Raw genomic sequence first — 19,047 nt, 5'->3', positions numbered from 1 at the left:
CTTTAATTTAGTTTTGCACTAATGTGCACACGAAACCTGCATACATCTTTAATATACTAGCTGCCTTTTCCTTTTATTTTAACACATCAAACTTACTTTTTTTCGTAGCATACAAAGCAACAAGTTATAAGGCACGATGGCGCGCTCGTGGTAGTATTTTCGCACGCCAAGAATGTGAACTGCAATAAACATTGTCGGTGCCTTCCAGTTGTATACGCGATATAAAGGGTGTTTTTCGATGTGTGCTGTAATAAAAACTGTGCTTAAAAGCCTGCTTAACTAAAACGTAGACGTGCCATGCACTGCTCTCAGGCACGCTATGGGTCTCTGGCTGCTGAGGCGAAAGTTTATTTTAAAATTTGAGTTAGTTTCTCGGCACCAACGGTTGCGGGAAAAGTGGTCTGTCGGCGGGCCTTTTCGCCATTTTGATTCCCACATGCTATATTTGGCGGAAAATTTTATCCGTCAATTTAGCTGGCGGCGGCAAGTACCCTTACAAAGGTTGTCACCACCCTAAAACGGCGCTTGCATGTAGGCTCCCTAGGATGCCGAGGAGGCGAGCGCCATCTGGATGATATTTTTGCAAGGAGCAAACCGCGGGCGCGCCGCTGTATGTGTGGTAGAAATGCTGGAAAAGGGGCTTGTGTTTTGAGCTTCGGCCGTAAGAGAGAGAGAGAGAGAGTAAGAGAATTATGTTTTCTCGTATATTCAAATTACAATTCGACGCTATTACGTCTGCAGGTTGAGGTTACGTCGTACGTTACGATTTTTTGACGTGTTATACATTGAGAAATTCGATTAATTCACCAGCGCCTCTGCGCCACGCGGAGGGCCTGCGTGGTCGAGGTGGTTCGGGATGATTTTCATGGCCGCGGACGCCGACGCTGAGATCGACACCAACGGCGGATTTTCTGTGACACGGGGCCTTTAACGCTATGGCGTTAAAATGTGGAATGACAAGACTGGTGTGAAGGCTCCCTAATGTGGGAGACGACAGAGTGACATCCTTGTGTGGATGTGAATTGCGTCAATAAGTAAGTGTTCCAAGCGAAAGCGATTTCGCTGTTTCGTTTTTGCTATAGAAAAAGTCCGTCATTTATTGCGTAGATAACGTCATTCTTTCGATGTGTACCGCACATACTAACGGGTACAAGAGCAGCACCGACCATGAAGGACGACACGAACTTCGGATTTTCCTTCCTGCTCGGTGTTTCTGTTGTCCCTGTTTGTGTGTGCTGAACTACACAACGCAAGTACGCTGAACGCACAGAAACTCGCCAATTTCATCTGTGTTATAAGTGTATGCATAAGAAGCTTCCACTTTGCCAGTCCCCTAGCTGTTGCCGAAGAAAAGAAGTTTCCCGTCACCAACTTGTCGCTGCGAAAACCTTAGTTTAAGTATGTCTACAGAGTAAATCGATTTAGCGAGAGAGAGAGTCTACGGAACGCATCAACCGGAGCAATACAGACGTGAAATCCAAACCTAATAGGCTATCTCTTCGTCTATTTTTCCTTGCCCAAGAGTAGAACATTTGAATACATGAGCATGTCGCAGTGAACAGCGTACATTTAGGCGTTCGCAATAAAGCGATTTCGCTGTATCGAGACTACACATTGTTTCGGCTTGAAAGGTACGCACGCCTAACGCACCTCTATAGATGAGAACTACGCCCGCTCGTTCTCACGACGAGAAGCTCCCCTCGTCGGGCTCCGAACAATTTCGCAGCTACGCGTGTCAGTGGGTGGGCAAAGGCAAGAGGTACGGGAGAATAAACATCACCGGGAAGGCACGCACGTTTTCGGTGGTGTGCACGCCGCACAGCCTAGGGCGGCGGTGGTGGTGGCGGGGGGGGGGGGGGGGGGAGATCCCGCAGAGCCAGAGCGCGAGGGGCCTCATCGATTGGCGTGTGTGTCCCACCGTAGGTACGGTGGCGGCGGCCCGGTGTGCGGCGGCGGGCCCGGCCAGTGCGCATGTGCCCACGGCCGAGCGGCACGCAAGCTGGGCTCACGGAGTCGAGCGCCAGCTGCACACGGACCCGGTAGTCGGCGCCGAGCCGGCCGCGCTGCCGCCGCCGCAACTCCGGGGGCCATGCGACCCAGCGCCGGTCAGCTGATCGCCGCGGGTCTCGCGGCTCGTCGGGTTGCCTGAGGTGCTTCTCCCAGCTGACGCCCAATTCGCTTTCGCTTCTGCTGATACCTTTCGCTTCTGCTGACACTCCAAGCGTCACGTGATGGCCCAGACGGCGGCGCGGGAAGCACGGACTTGCAGTTTCGATTGTGCCACGTGTCGCGAGTTGATGCGGCGGGACGCTCCGGAGACGGACGGTGAGTCAGTCTTGCACCGTGGTACATGCACTGGCTCGCTGACAGCGATGCTGGCTTTGTCCTGTGCGTAGCATAGGTCTTTTTTTTCAGAGTTTTAATTCACATGGCGCGGGTGTAGTTCAGTCATCTGATACTTGAGTAGGTGCCCCGATGGGAAGGTGTTTTCTTTCCCTCGTCTCGCCGAATTTGGCTACAAATGCTTACATATATTCCGCTAAGTAAATGCTTCAGGGCACGTCTGCTAAGCCATCATCACAGCACAATTTTTTCCAAAACTGCATTTAATTAGTTTCGCGGATGTAACGGCAGTAGCTGTCGGAAGAATAGAGGGAATCGCATTGCCAGAGCATGCTCCTCACTGTAGTTGAACGCCCAGTCTTCGTTTTTTTTTTTCTGTTCACCGTGGGATCTTAAGGAGAAGCGACTCCAGCTTTCTTACAGATGACGATCACGCGAAGGCCAGCCTTTCACTCGACACTTCGCTGCTTTCTGGCCACGCCGATCGTGTGACAATGCGACATCTTTAGGGACAAACACCTCCTCTCCTCACTGACGATGGCGTATATAGATCTGCGGATAACATGGATTGTGCGGAAACTAACGGCGTTTCCCGCTTTGTGCATTCACCCTGTGTGACCGCACGTCGTCGTCGCCACCATCGCGTGACACACCGAAGTTAACTTTGCGTGTGTAACGTCCATCACGCTTTTGTAGAGCTCGTTGTTCCTGAACAAGGCTTTCTCTCTCGGCTTCCCGTCGCCTGATAAGGCAATTGATCGGGCCGTTCGAAGCTACGACTATGGCCCTCAAGCAGCGAGCGCCACATTCGTGCGTTGGAAACTTTCTTGCGTGGCACGGGTGTCTGTGAAGACTGTAGACATGCAATTACTTTTCTGCGGTGCGTAAGAAAGATGGTAAAATAAGTAGCGCTTCCTGACCCAGTGCCGTCGATTCCTTTCCTGTTCACGTATAACGTATACTGCACGAAACTACACCCACTTCGTCTAACACCGAAGCTCGCTCACCCAGGAAGTCACCGTTGCGCTGTAGTCTTGACTCGGAACACACGATTGTATAGTGTGTTATGTTTTAAATCTGTGAAGAAAGCACGAGAGTAGCGGATCCACTACGTTTGCTAAAAAAAAAAAAGGAGTAAGAGCAAATCCGCACCTAATTGCTGAGGCCTCCAGTAACGAACATGGCGTGCCGAATTACCGTATTTTACCTTATCTTGAAATTTAATAATGTTCAAACAATCACTCTTCCGCACGTGGCGCTCCCACCGAATACAGCATCGCTAGCCACCAAGCATCTAAGTGCTCAGAGACATCTCCTTGGCAGGGGAAAATGCCTACAGGTGCATTGTTGTGTCCTTGTGGTAACGTGCGTCACGTCAACTATACCAGCCACATATTTGGTTGATTTCACGTCGTCTTCATTGTCGTCGTCATCACCATCATCATCATCATCTTATATTATGTCTTCTGCAGGCGAAGGTCTCTCCCATCGATGTCCAATCACTCCTGTCTTGCGTCAGCTGACACCATCCTATGCTTGAAAATTCCCTCCTTCCATCACGCTGCCTAGTTTTCCGCCTTTAACACTTGTAAAATAGTTTGCGAGAGCAGTCACGTGCAGCATGCCAACGCAGCTGCTGCTTCATTAAAATATTAATTTCATCGCTAACAATTATCATAACTTTATTTTCTCGCTGTGTTTACGCGCATTCGGAAAACTATTAGCGCCGTGAGAGTTTTCGAGAGGTCTCTTGCTAATCTCGGCCCCAATGCGTGATATCGAAATAGCAATCATGCGCCGCAGACTTTACTACTCGTTTTTTTTAATCGCTTGCATAAACGCATTTTAAATTAACGAGTGAACAAAAACAATAAAAATGACAGTGAATGAAACATGTAGCGCTCTACGTACGTCTATTATTCAGTTCAGTTTCGAAAGCAACGGAGGGCTAGAGCCCGGCTAAACTTGCGACATCAGCTGGTGACGCGTCATTTTGCGCATTTTCCAAACTGCAGAGCTGTAGCTAAGGGTATAAGAGTATAAGGGTATAAGAGCGGCGTAACGCTTATCGTTAGATTTCACCAGAAAGTTAATAAAGACGCAAAAATAGAAAAAAAATGTCACAGTTTCGCCCTAAGGGCGAAGCAATGAATGCGATAGCAACACAGCAATGTCATACGAAGTAAGGTGAGCGGCTTTGGTAGCAACAACACGCAGAACTGCTGTCGACGCCATCGGCGTTTTGCCCGCGTTAGCTCAAAATGCGTGCGGCGTTGGTGATTGTTGCTGGAGCCTCTGATATAAATAGGCACTTGGTGCCGCAGCTAAACGTCGCCTCCCTTCCCTCCCCCTCCCCCACGGCCTCTCGCACGTCTGAAGAAGGCGCGTTTGCTCTACATATATGGTGATTGTAAAGGAGAAAAGAGACGCCTACTTCTGCAGCCCTTAAGCGAGCATAGCGCAGAACGCGCGTTTGTTCTCCGCCGCGCGTTCACTCCCCGTGAAAGACGCGCCCCTCGCGTCCTTTCACTCGCACATACAGCGTTCGGCGCGCGGCGACGATTTCATCTCCAAATGACGTCATACGGAACCTCACGGCGACGGCGACGGCGACGGCGACGCCGACGGCAGAAATCTGCTTTTGAGTGTCCATATAATTGCTATCGCAATAAAAACTACAGCAAAACGTTAACGGGCCCTTCGCACGAGCTGCCGAAGCAAGACAGAAAATATCCGTCGATAGCAACACTCAGCGCGGCGACCCTTTCAGTGGTCGGTGGCGCGGTGGTCACGCATGTCCTGGCAACGTATATAGTATCCATGTAAATCTGTGGACGAGAACCACCAGTCCACTGCTCGCGCACACGTAGCAAGCTTTATATATATATATATATATATATATATATATATATACAATGATTTCAATTATACATTCGAATATTGCTCTCACGTTGGTCCGCTAAAGAAAGTATAGAAATTGGTCAGTTAATGCGGTGGTGACACAGCGAAAAGCAGCAGAACGCAGCATCACGAAGACGAGAAAGCAGATGAAGCATTTTAGAGCGCAGCTCTTAAGCGCCCGTTTCTGCGGCGAGCGTCGGCTTCGGCGTAACCAAGCGAACGAGCGCAGCGGATGAAAGAGCGAACGCGATGCGCAGCGGGGGAGGAAAAACGCGGGCAGCTTGCACTAGTGGTGCAGGGCTGGAGTAAACAATGGAGCTGGTGATCGACATAGCTTCTTCCAGGTTTTACTAGGCTTGCCTAAGTTTTGCTAGGAAATGCTAAGTGCTGCTAAGCACGGTATTCCGAATCGGCTCGCCGCCGACGCGCAGATACTCGCTTGGCCGCGCGACGCGCATCAAGATGAGCGACTACTTCGGGTGTCCGGATCTTCTTTGGTCGTCCCAAGTCAAGGCTACATGTACTCGCCACAGAGTCAACGATAGTTCTGCCGCCGTCGCGGCGGCTCCGAGCTTTATATCCCCGGTGACGTCACGGCCAAGCTGTGTCTTCACACTTGCAGGGGCGTGGCTGGTCGAAACCTGCCGAGCCGCCGCCAGAGGCACCTGCTGCAGTCACGGACACCGCGCGCGAACGCGGGGAAACGAGGAAGCGCGGACGGCGTTGGCAGCAGCTCTGCGCATTGCCTCGTTGGTGCTGCAACAATTTCTTTCTCTCGCTCTCATTTTCTGTTTCTCTCTCCCGAGCATAGCGCGCGCCGCGCGCATGCTTTCCTTCCCTCTTCTTAACATCCCATGTCGAGGCAGCATGTGCGCGGCACGGAGAGGAGGCGAAGCACACGCCGCTCCGCGAGGTGGTGCTAGGCAACGCGCGGTGACGTCATTGCCAGGAGCAGTTTTTGTTCGCACTACGCGGTGCAACCAAGAGCTTCAACAGCTCCGCTGTAAGAAAGCGGCGAGAGCGAAGATAGTGCGAGAAGGAAAGCGGAAGAGGAGGGTGCATTGGAAGCATGAGGCGGAAAGAGGCGGAAGGTATGGCGAAAGCGTGAGAAGAAAAGCGTAGTGCCGTGCAAGAGGCGTACTGCGGCGACGATGGCTAGGAGATGGCACCAGAGTAGCACGCGTCATCTGGGAGGTATTTCTGCGGCGGCTGCTGTGAATCGCGCCCGCGCGTCACCCACGCGCTGCCTCTCGCGATCTCCCAATTAGTGAGGCAGTTGTGCCACACTTCGCTCCGTTTGCAACGTGCCGTACGGGATAGGTTGCCCGCGCCAGCCAATATATCGCAAATTTCGCATTAAGGAGTAAAGTAACCGTCGGTGAATTTTTTCTCATCGAAATGAAAGTTAGAAAAGAGAATTGATAAAGCTAGAGTTGTGAGGGCTACACATTCTCGCTTCAAAAAAGGAAAAATACGAGATAAACATTTTAAACACTAATTCAGTGTTTCATCCTTTCGCTGTTGACAGATTTGACGGCAGGTTGAGAGGTGAGCTGTTTAATGGCATTTTTTTTCTCTAAGTCGTTTCTGCTAGTTTTACTGACGTGTTCAGCGGCGTGTGAATAGTAATTTTCGAGACAGAATCGAATAGGAATTCAATAATTCTGGAAGAGGATCTAGTCGAATGTCGAGCAACTTTATAATAGTTTTCAATATTGAGCAGCCCTTTCAACAATTGAAATGCGACGATGTAAATATCTTCGTATATTTACATTAGCAAGCTTCTGTCGTTACACTGTACGTTATGGAGCGTTGTTTAGTCAAGGAACGAATGGAACACTAGGAACAAATAAGCAGTTTGTTCGAATGCTCAGGACTCTTCGTTGAGTACGATGGATAGCAGTTTAGCCGGAACTCCCTGAGCGAGGTGAAACGTGTTCCACTGCGTAACTCCTCGTGTTTTATGGCGACCACCGGGATGAAATTTATCGCACTTTCGCTCCAGTTTTATGTTTGATGGCGCGCAGTTGAGGCTATAAAATATTCGAAAACTATGCGAGAACTACTGGCACTTAAAAATAGCGAATATTTGATTCGAAGACCGACTCTAATAAAATTCCTTATTAGAAAGTTTCGAATATTCGCGCGCCTGTAGCTTACATATGAAAGAAATATTTATGTCTTCCATATGAAGCTGGCCTGACTACTTGCTGATGTTTTGGCACGTGCAATTTGCGCGTGCCATAACATCAGTATTAGGTGGATAGACATTGATATTGCAGGTTATTTTGGGCCCAAACAGAAGGGAATTTCAATAGCGGACAGATTACAATGATGCCGTAGAATTTCTGTACACTTTTAGATGCTCATACGCATTAATAAAGTTTGTGTTGCTAAACATTGAAACAGCTAAATAAAAACCACATTGTTGAAGTTGCTTAAGTGTGCCGCGCTATAGTGGCTAACGTACATTTTATGCAAAATGCAACAATGGGCAACAACGAAAACCAGAAGGAAGGAATTCCCAGCTGCTGCAAAGCTGCTCGAGAGAGCAAAGTAATTTGCAGTTAATATGCCGTGGGTGTGCCATCAGGCATTGTTTGTGGGAAAGAAAGGAGTGTTTGAAAGTATAGGTAAATGTAATAATGGGAGTTGTCCTGTAGGAATAATGCTGCCTTGTAAATATCGTCAGCGAGGCCTTCAAAGCATTATCATCCCTAAAGGTTATCTCCAAGGGAACCACTGGTTAACCTCTGCTGTGAACTCTTGAGTAGAAGGAAAAAAAAAAGGCAATTGACATTTGTTAAATGTGAACTGAGCTTGGATATGTCGACGTGTTCTTTCTCCCATAAATGCGGAATAAATAATCAGAGTTAGCACACAACCATAAGCATATAGTTTCTATAGTCATGGGTATAATGACAAAATTGATGCCTCTAATCGTACCGTGACATCATGCAACAGTAAGAAAAAAAAATGAAGTTGTACAAAGCATCACAATTTATTACGCAGCTTCTACCTGATGTCACGAACGTGGCCGTACGTAGGTAACATGTCAAAGGTCAAACGCAGTGCGTGTGACAGTTTCAGACAATTTAGGATATAATTTGAATTCCAGCAGAAACGCCGATAAATTTAATAAAATGTCCTCTATTCGTGCCTGATGTTCTCTTGCCCAATTTTAATTTTTGAACTAAGAGACTTAAGGTATCTTGATCTGCACAGGAAGAGGCTTGCAGCGTGGAAAGGCGGGGAAATGACACCAATGGCAGATCAAAATATTTTGTCACGAATTCAGCACATTGCAAAGAACTCGTGGTGTTTCATACTTCTAAGTTTCATGTGTGAACAATGGCCGCAATTTACTAAATAATAATTTGCACATGACATATGGAATCTAACATATACTTCAGAATAACTTCTTGGTCGAGTTGGTGTTTACTTAACATGACCTTTGTAGCGCAAAAACTCGAAAATAAATGATAACAGTGAGAGGCGAGAGGGACATTCCTTTCCTCTCCTCTCGCCTCTCACTGTTATCTTTTATTTTCGAGTTTTTGTGCTACAAAGGTCATCTTAAATCTAACATATCTTAGGCCTGTTGCTCGGGATGTGTGGCACACAGCCATAATTTCGGCATGCTGTACGCACCGCGAAAAAAAATAAAAAAAACCCAGTAGGAAGCGAAGCAGAGTTTACTTAAATTATGTGGATCCGGTTGCGGGATTTCAGATTTCGCTGAGAAGCTACGACTTTTTTTCATGTAGCGACAGCAATATACGGATACTCTAGGCGCGCTTGCGCCGTCGGCCGGCGCGGATGTGCTTTCCTGGTACACCTGGTACCGACGATGCCTGCGTGGTCTGTGACTACAGGTTTTAGGCTGCATCAGATAGCGCGATTTTCACACAGCAACACAGCGATTTCCCGCCGTGACCGTCGTACCTCCCCGCTACCGTGTTCTGTCAAGTTAGCCGCGGAGTCGCAGCTATCTGCATGATTTTGGGTGAGGCGTCGGCAAAAGCCATCAGATGAGGGGCTTTTCTAACGGCGTCTACTTTACAACGTGTTGCGCCAACATCTCTCCAGTCACGGACTAAGTAATCGTAAGGGTACTAGTATTTTTAAAATACCACAAGGCATGCTACTTACGCTATTTTTAAATAAATAAACGAAATGCAAAAATGTCATTTCTATTGGCGTTGCTTTATTTTGACAATAGAGGCGCGAATGATTTCGAGCAGGGTGACAAACCTTCTACGCCACCCTGAGGAAAATCGCACCGTCACCGACGCATGTGAAAGCTTCAACAAAAATCGCTGTGCGACGCAAGCGGCAGCAGCGATTTTTTTTCTTTCCAGTCGTGGCATGCGAAATTAGCCTATAGGCCTCCGGAGACGCGCAGTGCGTTTGCCATGCAAAAAAAAAAAGTTGCAGTTTCGCCCGAAAGGCAAAGCATCGATTGCGACAGCAAATTAGTGGACAGCGATACCGAGTAAAGATAATAGTTTTATCGACCGTATAAACTTGGAAACATAGGCATACTAACTAAATGAACAAGCATGGTGTGACACGCCCACAAGCAAACATGAACAAATCTCACTCCATGACCGCGGAAACTCGCTGTGAAAACGCTGGAGGGAGTAAGCGCGGCTGCAGCAGCGAGCAAATTTACCTTCGTGCTGCCGCTCGTATCAACGTGAACTAATCCGCGAAAATACAGCGCAGGGAGGAAGGACTCTGCCCCCGCCGCCGGTGGCTTTCAAGATACAGCCGTCCGGGCGGCGCGCGCGCGGCTTAGAACGCCCCCTCCCCCTTCCCAGCCCTCCCCCCGGAGCCTTGCGGCCCTGCCGGCGCGCTCGGTCGCTCAGGCCGTGCGGAGTAGAACCCCTTTTCCACACCTGCTCTCCCTCCGGAGCGTTGCGCGCGACTGGAAGAGGGTGCGCTTCCTTCCCGCTTCCCTCTCTTGCGTGCGCGAGATTGAGCCGCGATCGCCGGCTCACCCTCGCACGCTTTCCCTCACACATACAGCATACGGCGTGGGGCGACGATATTATCGCCCTTGGACTTTTTACAGAATGTCATGGCGATGGCATGAATGTGCCTGAAGTGTTCATACAATTGCTATCGCAATAAAACGACAACGCCAAGTGGACGCACCATCATGCTCTGCCGATTGGTGGGCTCTGGCGGAGCTGGTCGGCTTTGCCGGAACACTTCCGTTGCTGGCACGAGCGTTGCTGACGCGCACGCTAGCGTTCCTGCTGAAGATCTGCGCGCATAACGCACCGTTGCGCATACACTGGTCTGAGCGGAATTGATATATTACACACCAAGCTCAATCGATCTAAGCCTTTCATTAAGCGCTGACAAACGCCGATGGTTTTCCCGTCGGTCTCATCTCGCACAGGACAGTCAGCTGGCTCTCCTGGACCAAGCCCAGCGAGCTGTTCAAGCCAGTGGGGCCCTGGACTAGGGGCTCCACCCACATCTTCCTTCTTTTTTTTTGCCTTTTCACATTAAAGTTTACTCTCTCTCTCTCTCTCTCATCTCGCACACCATTAATTGAGGCGCGACTCCTGCAGCGCCGCTGCCAGCGTTCCTCATTGTGCCAGCGCTGTGAGCCGCCTGGTGTCTGCCAGGGCAACTCTTCTAGTACACTGTAGCCAGGGCGCAGTTCCCGCGGTGCAGCAGCGCTCGTCTTGCGAGCTGCGTGGCGCCATGTCGCCTCCGCGTATCGTTAGAACAACGCGTGAGGAGGAGCTCGAGGAAACGCTTAAACTTGCTATCACTTTCAATGCTTCGCCTTAGGGCAAAACTGCGCTTTCTTTTTATCTATACCGGTTACGCTCAGCAACGCGCTGATTGCCGTATAAAGCATAGTGCCAGGAAAAGGGAACTAACTTGGTTACCCCGCACCGTTGCACGCTTGAAAATGCACCTTAAAGATCCGCGCGTGTGGGCAACGAAGGGTTGGAGGTGCCCGATAAGGGCTATTTGAAAGGAGCGGCTGAGCTGTTCTGTGCCTTTTGACCTTTATCTCTGTACATTCTGCCCTCTATCGCACTGTTATGTTTTCTTTCTCCCTCGCCGACGGCGCGCGGGGCCCTGGTCTGGAGATGCCGCGTTCGCTGGATGCGTCGTCGCTTAATCTACTCACGATGGTTCTGTGGGAAGCCTTTCATCCTCTAAGCGAGATCGCTGGCAAAAAAAAAAAAAAAAAAAAAAAATGTCTGACTGAGCACGCGGTCGGGCGATCGAATCTCGGTCGCTGTGGTCACAAACAGAGATGGGGGAGCCGAATGCAAAAACGTCTATGCACTGATACTACAGTGTACGTTGAAAAATAAAACAAAAAACAAAAAACCCAGGGACACTTCTGTTTCCTCCCGATACGATGTCTGACGTAAAGTCAAGAGTTGTTGGCTTTGAAAATAAAACATTATCACATTCATATCTACATATCTATGTTTACCTTTTGAAGCTACCTCGCGGGGTATCTAGGGTAAAGCAGCACCCTTTCATTACTTTTCATTGCCATACTTGTTCTTAGCTTTATTTTTATGTAATTTTTTTCATATGAAACCTGAAGGTCGTTTATCGGTGTCTATTCAGCGCACTAAAAGAGAGGCTGGCGTTTTTAACTGATAGTTTGCATAATTGTGTAGTGGATCTCCAGCGATATCTATTGCAGAACCTGCAACCACTGTACGTTGCTTTTTTTTAGTCGGTAACCAATGCCCTAGGAAACAATGAACGCAAATCGCGATTTTTGTGTCACTGTTTATCAGGCACAGGACGCACAGGCGATCGTGGTTTACATTCACCGCACGAAGCAAAGTTCATACGTACTTTAATGTGCGCAGTACAGGTACTGCTATTCAGCGATGACGTAAGTGCTGTACGCTTGACAGTTTTACTAGCGCTGGACTCGCAAAACGAATGAGGCCTTCAGTACCAGCCTTGACAAAAAAAAAATCCTTTACTTTTTTCGTGCTCTCAATCGCTATAAGAAATGCCAATGTCCGATTTTCCGATTCCAGTTTTTAATGCTTGCACACCTATATATGCTAAACCTCTCGCATTTCCGTCCGATGAAGCTTGAGATTTGCATAATTCTTGAGCGTAATGGCTCGCGGGCTTCATTTTCTATCAGCCACATTGTCCTCACACTCGGATCTTTTCCCGTTAACACCAATTTTCGCAGAACAAATTCGTCGAAACTCTGTCGCTGTTGTTCGGTTTTATCTGAAAACGCATAATCCTATTCATGGCTGTGGTCCAGTGTTTCTTTTTCTCTGTTCTCTTATTTGGCGTCCTTTATCGGCGCATACTTAAGGACAGAATTTTCGTTTAATGTTTTTGTTATTTTGCCAACACTGGTTTTCGAATCAAAGCTTATTATCGTATACCTATATTAAAAGCACGCGTTTATATGGGTATTTATGGAGTACGTATATTTAAGGTAACTTGCACTTAGCCTTGCTTTCATTTTGTCTCGGTGCAAACTTGGTGTCATGGTAAATGACGTAGAGGGAGAGAGAGAGAGAGAGAGAGAGAGAGAGAGAGAGAAATGAGGAGGAGAAGGAAGGACGGAAAGGCAGAGCGGACTTGGTCCAGTTTGCTACCCAACATGTTGGGAGGGGGATGGGGGAGTGAAAGAAAGAGATAGAGAAGACAGGAGTATTGATTACACTTTCACATGCCCCAAGCCAGGTGCAGCGTTTATAAAGTCGGACACTCAAATATGTCGCCCTCAGATGCTGCAGAAGAAGTCGAATCGCTTTCTGGGCTGATGAGCTGTGAGGCCAGGCTCCTAAGACCTTTGCTTCTGTAAATGATCGATCGTCCAATCTATTCAAGGCACACTGGAGAGTCTGGCGTTGTTTATCAAAGCAAGAACAGCGGCACAGGAGATGATCGATGGTCTTTTCACACCTGCACTAAGCGCACATGAGTGAGTCAGCCATTCAAATGCCATAGTTGTAGGAGTTAGTTAAGGCTACTCCTACCCACAGCCGACCCAACAGTGTTGCGTCACGTCGTCAAAGGCTTGTTGGTAACTGCAGTTTTAGTGATGGGTCTGGACAAGCTCTCTTGCAGCGTCTACTCTCGATAAAGGTATAAGGAGTGTTGGTGCTCCAGCATGGGCACGTCGGGCAGCGTCATCAACGAGGTGGTTACCAACGATGCCACAATGTCCCGGCAGCCACTGAAATATTATATCAAATATTATAGCACGTCGAGGTAGCCCCAGATATTTTCGAAGGGCTTGGTCTTGAATGCTCTATTAGGACACGGATGTGGAGTTTTGTTAGCATTGGACAGTACTGGTGTGCTATATCGAAAGTATCCTACGAAGAGTGTCCTGTATTGTTGAAGCATAGATGCACATGGATGTGCCCCACGTTTTACCGGCAAGAAACATTATATGAGCGATAGAGGTAAGCCTCTTCAAGTATGAGATGTGGGAGCTCCATGAAAGGTCTCTGTCGATAATAACGCCTAGGAATCGGTGAGTTTTTGCGCATGAAATGGTTTGGCGGTCAATAGAAATGTGGTACCATATCATGGGCTTGTGGGTAAAAGTGACTAAAGCACACCTAGGTAGAAATACTGAGGCCTTGAGCACGCAGGTACGACGATGTCAGGGTCACTGCTTTTATTGCGATCGCAATTATGTGGACACTCCAAGCGCATTTCTGCCGTCGCTGTCGCCGTGAGTTTCCGTATAAAGTCCAACGGCGATAAAATCCTCGCTGCGCGCCGTACGCTGTGTGTGCGAGTGAACGCGTACGAGGGTGAGCCGGCAATCGCGGGCCAATGTAGCGCACGCCAGGGAGGAAGGCAGGACGGAAGCGCGCGGTCGTCTTTCGCTAGCGTGAGGCAAGGGGGCGAGGCGACAGAGACGGAGGGAGGAAAGGGGGGGGGGGGGGGGGCGTTCTGCTCCATCGGCTGCTGCTCAAACCGCGACCGCCGTGTCTTGAAAGAGATCTGCGATGCGGGCGAAGTGCGCGCCCGCGCGGGCCTTCTCTTCAAAACAATCTGCGATGGGGACAAAGTGCATGCGCCGAGTGCCCGCAGTTTCGTATGCGCTTTGATTTCGACGTTTTGTTTGCGTTGAAGCGAGACGAGAGACAGCGTGAAGGTCAATTTGCCCGCTGCTGCTGAGGCGCTTTCTCACTCCGGCGTTTTCACAGCGAGTTTCCGCGGTCATCGAGCGAAATGTGTTCATGTTTACCTGCGCGCGTGGCACCGTGCTTGTCTATTTAGTTAGTAAGCGAATGTTTACAACTTTATATGGCCAAATAAACTACTATTCTTGCTTCGTATAGCTCTCTACTAATTTGCTATCGTAATCAATGTTTCGCCTTTCGGGCGAAACTGCTACATTTTTTGGAATCCTGCACGCACCTGGGGACGTGTAGCTGCCGAAGCTCTGATGTATATGTCGTCAGCATGTATGGAAATGTTGAGTCTGTGGTATAGAGCTTCTGCAAGTGCAATGATTGTAAGGTTGAACAAAGTGGGGCTGACAACCCCGCCCTGCGGGACGCCACGACAAGTGTAATTGTGAGCGGTTCGCCCATCCGCACTTTGCACAAAGGAGGATCTTTTGAATAAAATGTTCCGAATCAACCGGAACATGCGTCCACAAATTCCATTATATTCTAGGACATCAATGATGGATTCATGCGTTTCATTATCATAGGTGCCTTTCACACCGAGGAAAAGCGCTACCGATATACGTTTGAGCTGTTTTTCTTGGTGCACAGACGTCATGAAGTCGATGACGTTGTCAACAGAGGAGAGGCCTCTTCTAAATCCAGTCATGGCCTCGGGGTATATGTAGTGGCGCTCAAGATACCACTCGAGGCGTGTGCTAACCAGTCTTTCTATGACTGTCCGAAGGCAGCTGGACAGCGCAATGTGTCGGTAGGGTGCTAGGCCAAGTGGCGACTTTCCTGTCTTCAGAAGTGGTATCAAGCGGCTGGACTTGCACCGTTCGGGAACGACGCCATAATTCCAGAAGTCTTCCTCGGCCATCTTCACCTAGGTGGCATAAAGCAGCGTAGGTGATGCTGCCCGGCCCTGACGACGATGAATGCCCGAAGGTGGTCATGCAGAGCAGCGTCAATTTCCTCAAGTGAGAAGGACACATTAAATTCTGGGAAGCGTTTCACAGGAACCTCGCCCATATTTTGGCCATTGATGGTGACCACACTACTCGCAATCTTCACGCAGAAATCTTCGGCTATATCAGCTTGCGAACGTTGATGGAGGTCTAGGGCGCAGAATGGATGTCGTTGTTGTGGAGACGAGCCAAGACAGCGTACCGTCCTCCATATGATAGACAGTGGCTTGCGAGGTTCAAGTGATTCGTAGGAACGCCTTTCATTAGACCTGAAGTGGTGCGTCGACCAGCAATCAGCCTTGAAACGATGCGACAAACATTTTTAAGTGCCGACGTAATGATTACACGGAGGATTATGCCTGAATGAATTCTGGGGTTTTACGCGCCAAAACCACGATTTGATTAAGAGGCACGCTGTAGTGGGGGACTCTGGATTAATTTTGACCACCACGGGATCTTTAACGTGCCCCAAATGCACAGGACACAGGCGTTTTAGCATTTCGCCCTCATCGAAATGTGGCCGCCGCGACCGGGATTTGATCCCGCGACCTCGTGCTTAGTAGCCCAACACCATAGTCACTAAGCCACCGCGGCGGGTGAGGAGCATGTCTGAATGTTATAATCGTTCAATAGACTCGCCAAAGGTTACTCGCATTACCTGGTACAGTAAGACTGGACGGAATCAATAACCTTATATTTTGATGGACCCGATTTATGTTTGTAACAATTCGAAATAAACATCTTACGCTTCGCTCATATTAATGTGTACCGGTCCTGTACACATGAACCCCAGATGATCAATTTCAATTACAAGATTTATTAGAATACTTATCTGCACTTGTTTTCTGTTCGAGATCTTCGTAATTTACTGACTTATATCAATTGAAGAAGAATTAAAAATATCATTTAGCAAGCTTCCTGTTTCTTTCTTTTTGTAGTTTGTTAGATTTTGAAGCAGCTGATAGTCAGGGCGGAAGGAGAGAGAGAGAGAGGAGTCGTTTTTTATGAAGGGAAAGGTTGGCGGAGGGAGGTAGCGGGTAATTGGCGACTTCGGGAGGAAAGGGTGGACAGCCAGGCTAACTAGACTTTGCCCAGTTGGCTGTCTTACATATGGGGATGACAATTAGTGAGTGAAAAAGAGAAGAAGATAAGACGGAACTTCCCCAACTTTTTTTCGCCTTCTGTACTGAACATGGTCCATCAGCTCCTCTGTGAAAATAAGCTGACCTAGCAAGGTACCTGCAACTAGCGCCGGAAATTCCAAGTGTTGTGTCTGGAATGCCTAACGAAGCTCGCGCGTTAGTGTTTTTTTTTTTCTTACTGAACGAAGAACCCACGCATGTTGGAAACAAAGCGGCGAGCAGCTTAGTCCCAGTCAGCTTACGTCGCTGGCCTGACGCTTCTCAGTTGTGGGCGTCGCGGCTTTATATCTTAAGAAATAAATTAAGGCCGAGGCTGTCTGGCTTACAATATATCCCTGAACCCGCCACTTCCGCAGGCCCGCAGGATAGTTCAAGTCCCTGGAAACTCACCGGATAGCGCTTTAGTTCAGGTGCGCGTAAGTGCGCGTTGTGCACTGTATGTGATCGTCCCTGTACATGCTCCCTGTGGAACACTATAGGAGTTAATTAGCGTTAGCTTACGCGAACGCGCTTTGATGTTTTGTTTTATTTTTTCTTTACAATTGGAAGTGACAGCTGCCGGAGGGATTTTTTTTTCGGTGTTGCTAGGTGAAGGTAACGCTGATCGTCACTTGCTCTTACTTGAAGGATCAAGAAGTAAGTCTGTGCGCACCCCAGCAATTAAAGCCAAGTTACGCAACTTGGCACGCTAATATTTCGACCACGTGGCCATGACACCGCAGCAGCTCGCAACAAGAAATACCCTGCACACTTGCGTACGGGTGTGTACATTGGTCTTGGCAGATTCTCGCAAAACGTATGCTTTCTGACACAATTTTGGTGATTATAGGTTTGCATACTGGATGAGGCAGACTTACCTTCCGCTATATACCAACCTGCGTTTTTATTCGAACAACTTTTAAAGATAATTTCGTGCTTACCGCGCATCTTTGCTTTCGTTCAAATTCAATAACCAGACTGCGTGTCCTGGTCGGCATTTTCCACACTAAACATTTTGCAATGCCCGATTTATTGGACAGTAACCTTTCGATAGGCAGCTAGCGAAACCAGTCACTCTCCTTCGGCAGCTTTGGTCCTCAGCAAGGTGCGTATGCGACGGTGTTCTATAGTTACTGCGAAATGGAAGCAATAAATAACGCTACCGTTCTCAGAGGAGAGCCCCATCGACCATCGACGCCGCAGCGTTGTCGGCATCCCATTTGCATTGCCCTAACCTTGCGGACAACGTTCTGTGGCAATGAAGGGAAAGCTACGGGAGCCAAAGCGCGCACAAGTGAGAGCGCTTCTGAAGAGTGTCCCGCGTATTAATCCACGTTCGTTTAGGCTAGGGAAGGGAAAACATAAACACCTGTTTAGCAACAGTTAAACAAGACAGAGCGCACCGCTGAGTGCAAAAAGTTTACTTATTTTGCGTCTTTTCCCTTCCGCGTCTGGGCAAACGCGAAATCATAGCACGTGGAAGCTGCGTCGATTCAGCGTCTGTTCCGAGCAACCAAAAGCACTGCCAAAGGGCTGCCGGACTACTTGGCGCCGTAACACATGTGCAGCAGCCACGCGCCCATAGCTTTCCCTTCATTGCCATAGAAAGTTGTCCGCGAGGGTAGTCGTTTGCTTTGTAAGCACTTAGAAAGCAACAAGGAGGAGGAGGAGAGAAAGAGAGAAGGCAGGGATTTTAACTAGAAATGTGTGTGGTTGGCTACCCTACTTCATAGTAAAGATCGTAACAGCGCTAACAAGACAAGGACAAAAGGACGTAAAATCGACAACACGGCGCTGTGTCCGTGTCTTGTTTGCGCTGTTACGATCTTTACGATGAATTCCAACCAATTGGCCCAACTTGCCGTCTTGTGGCTACCTTACTCTGGGGAACGGGAAAGAGGGAATAGAACGATGAGATCGAGAGAAGAGAGAGAGGGCGGGGGAGAGAACGCGGTGAGCTCGCGCACGCACGCGGCAAAGAAACACACAAATATTACACACTCATAGGCCATATCACCACCGTGTACCACATGCCTCTAGGCAAGCCAGCTATTTTTTAAGTAATCAAAGCGACTCTTGTGGAACCAGAAAAACGATTGAACACGTCTTGTGTCTGTGTTCCCAGTACGATGCCGAGAGTCAAGCTCATTCTAGACCATTATCGGAAATAAAGATTCTTGGACCACGGCCGAACGCGTCGATGGGAGAAAAAGCCACAAGAGCGTTGTTGCAATACCTCAAGTTGACAGGTCTTGGCAACCGTGTGTAGACTGGGTGCAAATTTTCAAATGTGCGCGGAACTGCGCTCTTTCTATCTCCTCTTTCTCTCTTTTCATCGCCATACTCCCTTCCCCCAGTGCAGGGTAGCAAACCGGACGTGCGTCTGGTTAACCTCCCTGTCTTTCTTGTCTTCTATTTCTCTTTCTCTCTCAAATAGACAGGACGCTTGTGCAGTCTCCGTGCAAGATAGTTATTTGATGCGCTTCGATTATCTACCTTGTAAGCTGATGTTCACGAGAGAGATGCGGCGATATGGCGTGTTAGTGT

At 48.6% G+C, this 19,047-nt stretch overlaps 1 protein-coding gene across 2 annotated transcripts in view; it reads left to right on the top strand.

Annotated features, from left to right (window-relative positions):
- The window catches only part of LOC119455580 (atrial natriuretic peptide receptor 1), a 302,037-nt gene that overhangs the window by 11,616 nt on the left and 271,374 nt on the right, over positions 1–19,047 (top strand). Inside the window, exon 2 of one of the 2 annotated variants that reach the window (XM_037716981.2) lies at positions 1,924–2,325. The exons of the other annotated variant lie outside the window; for it this stretch is intronic. Within the exon in view, the coding sequence (XP_037572909.1) occupies positions 2,232–2,325 (94 nt within the window). The 5' untranslated portion in view covers positions 1,924–2,231. The remainder of the gene's footprint in view (positions 1–1,923; positions 2,326–19,047) is intronic. 2 annotated transcript variants of the gene reach the window in all.

This window comes from Dermacentor silvarum, chromosome 6 (genome assembly GCF_013339745.2).
Source record: "Dermacentor silvarum isolate Dsil-2018 chromosome 6, BIME_Dsil_1.4, whole genome shotgun sequence".
In the NCBI taxonomy this organism is placed as follows: domain Eukaryota; kingdom Metazoa; phylum Arthropoda; class Arachnida; order Ixodida; family Ixodidae; genus Dermacentor; species Dermacentor silvarum.
The sequence above is the reverse complement of the archived record's forward strand: the minus strand, read 5'-3'. Positions and strand labels throughout refer to the sequence as shown.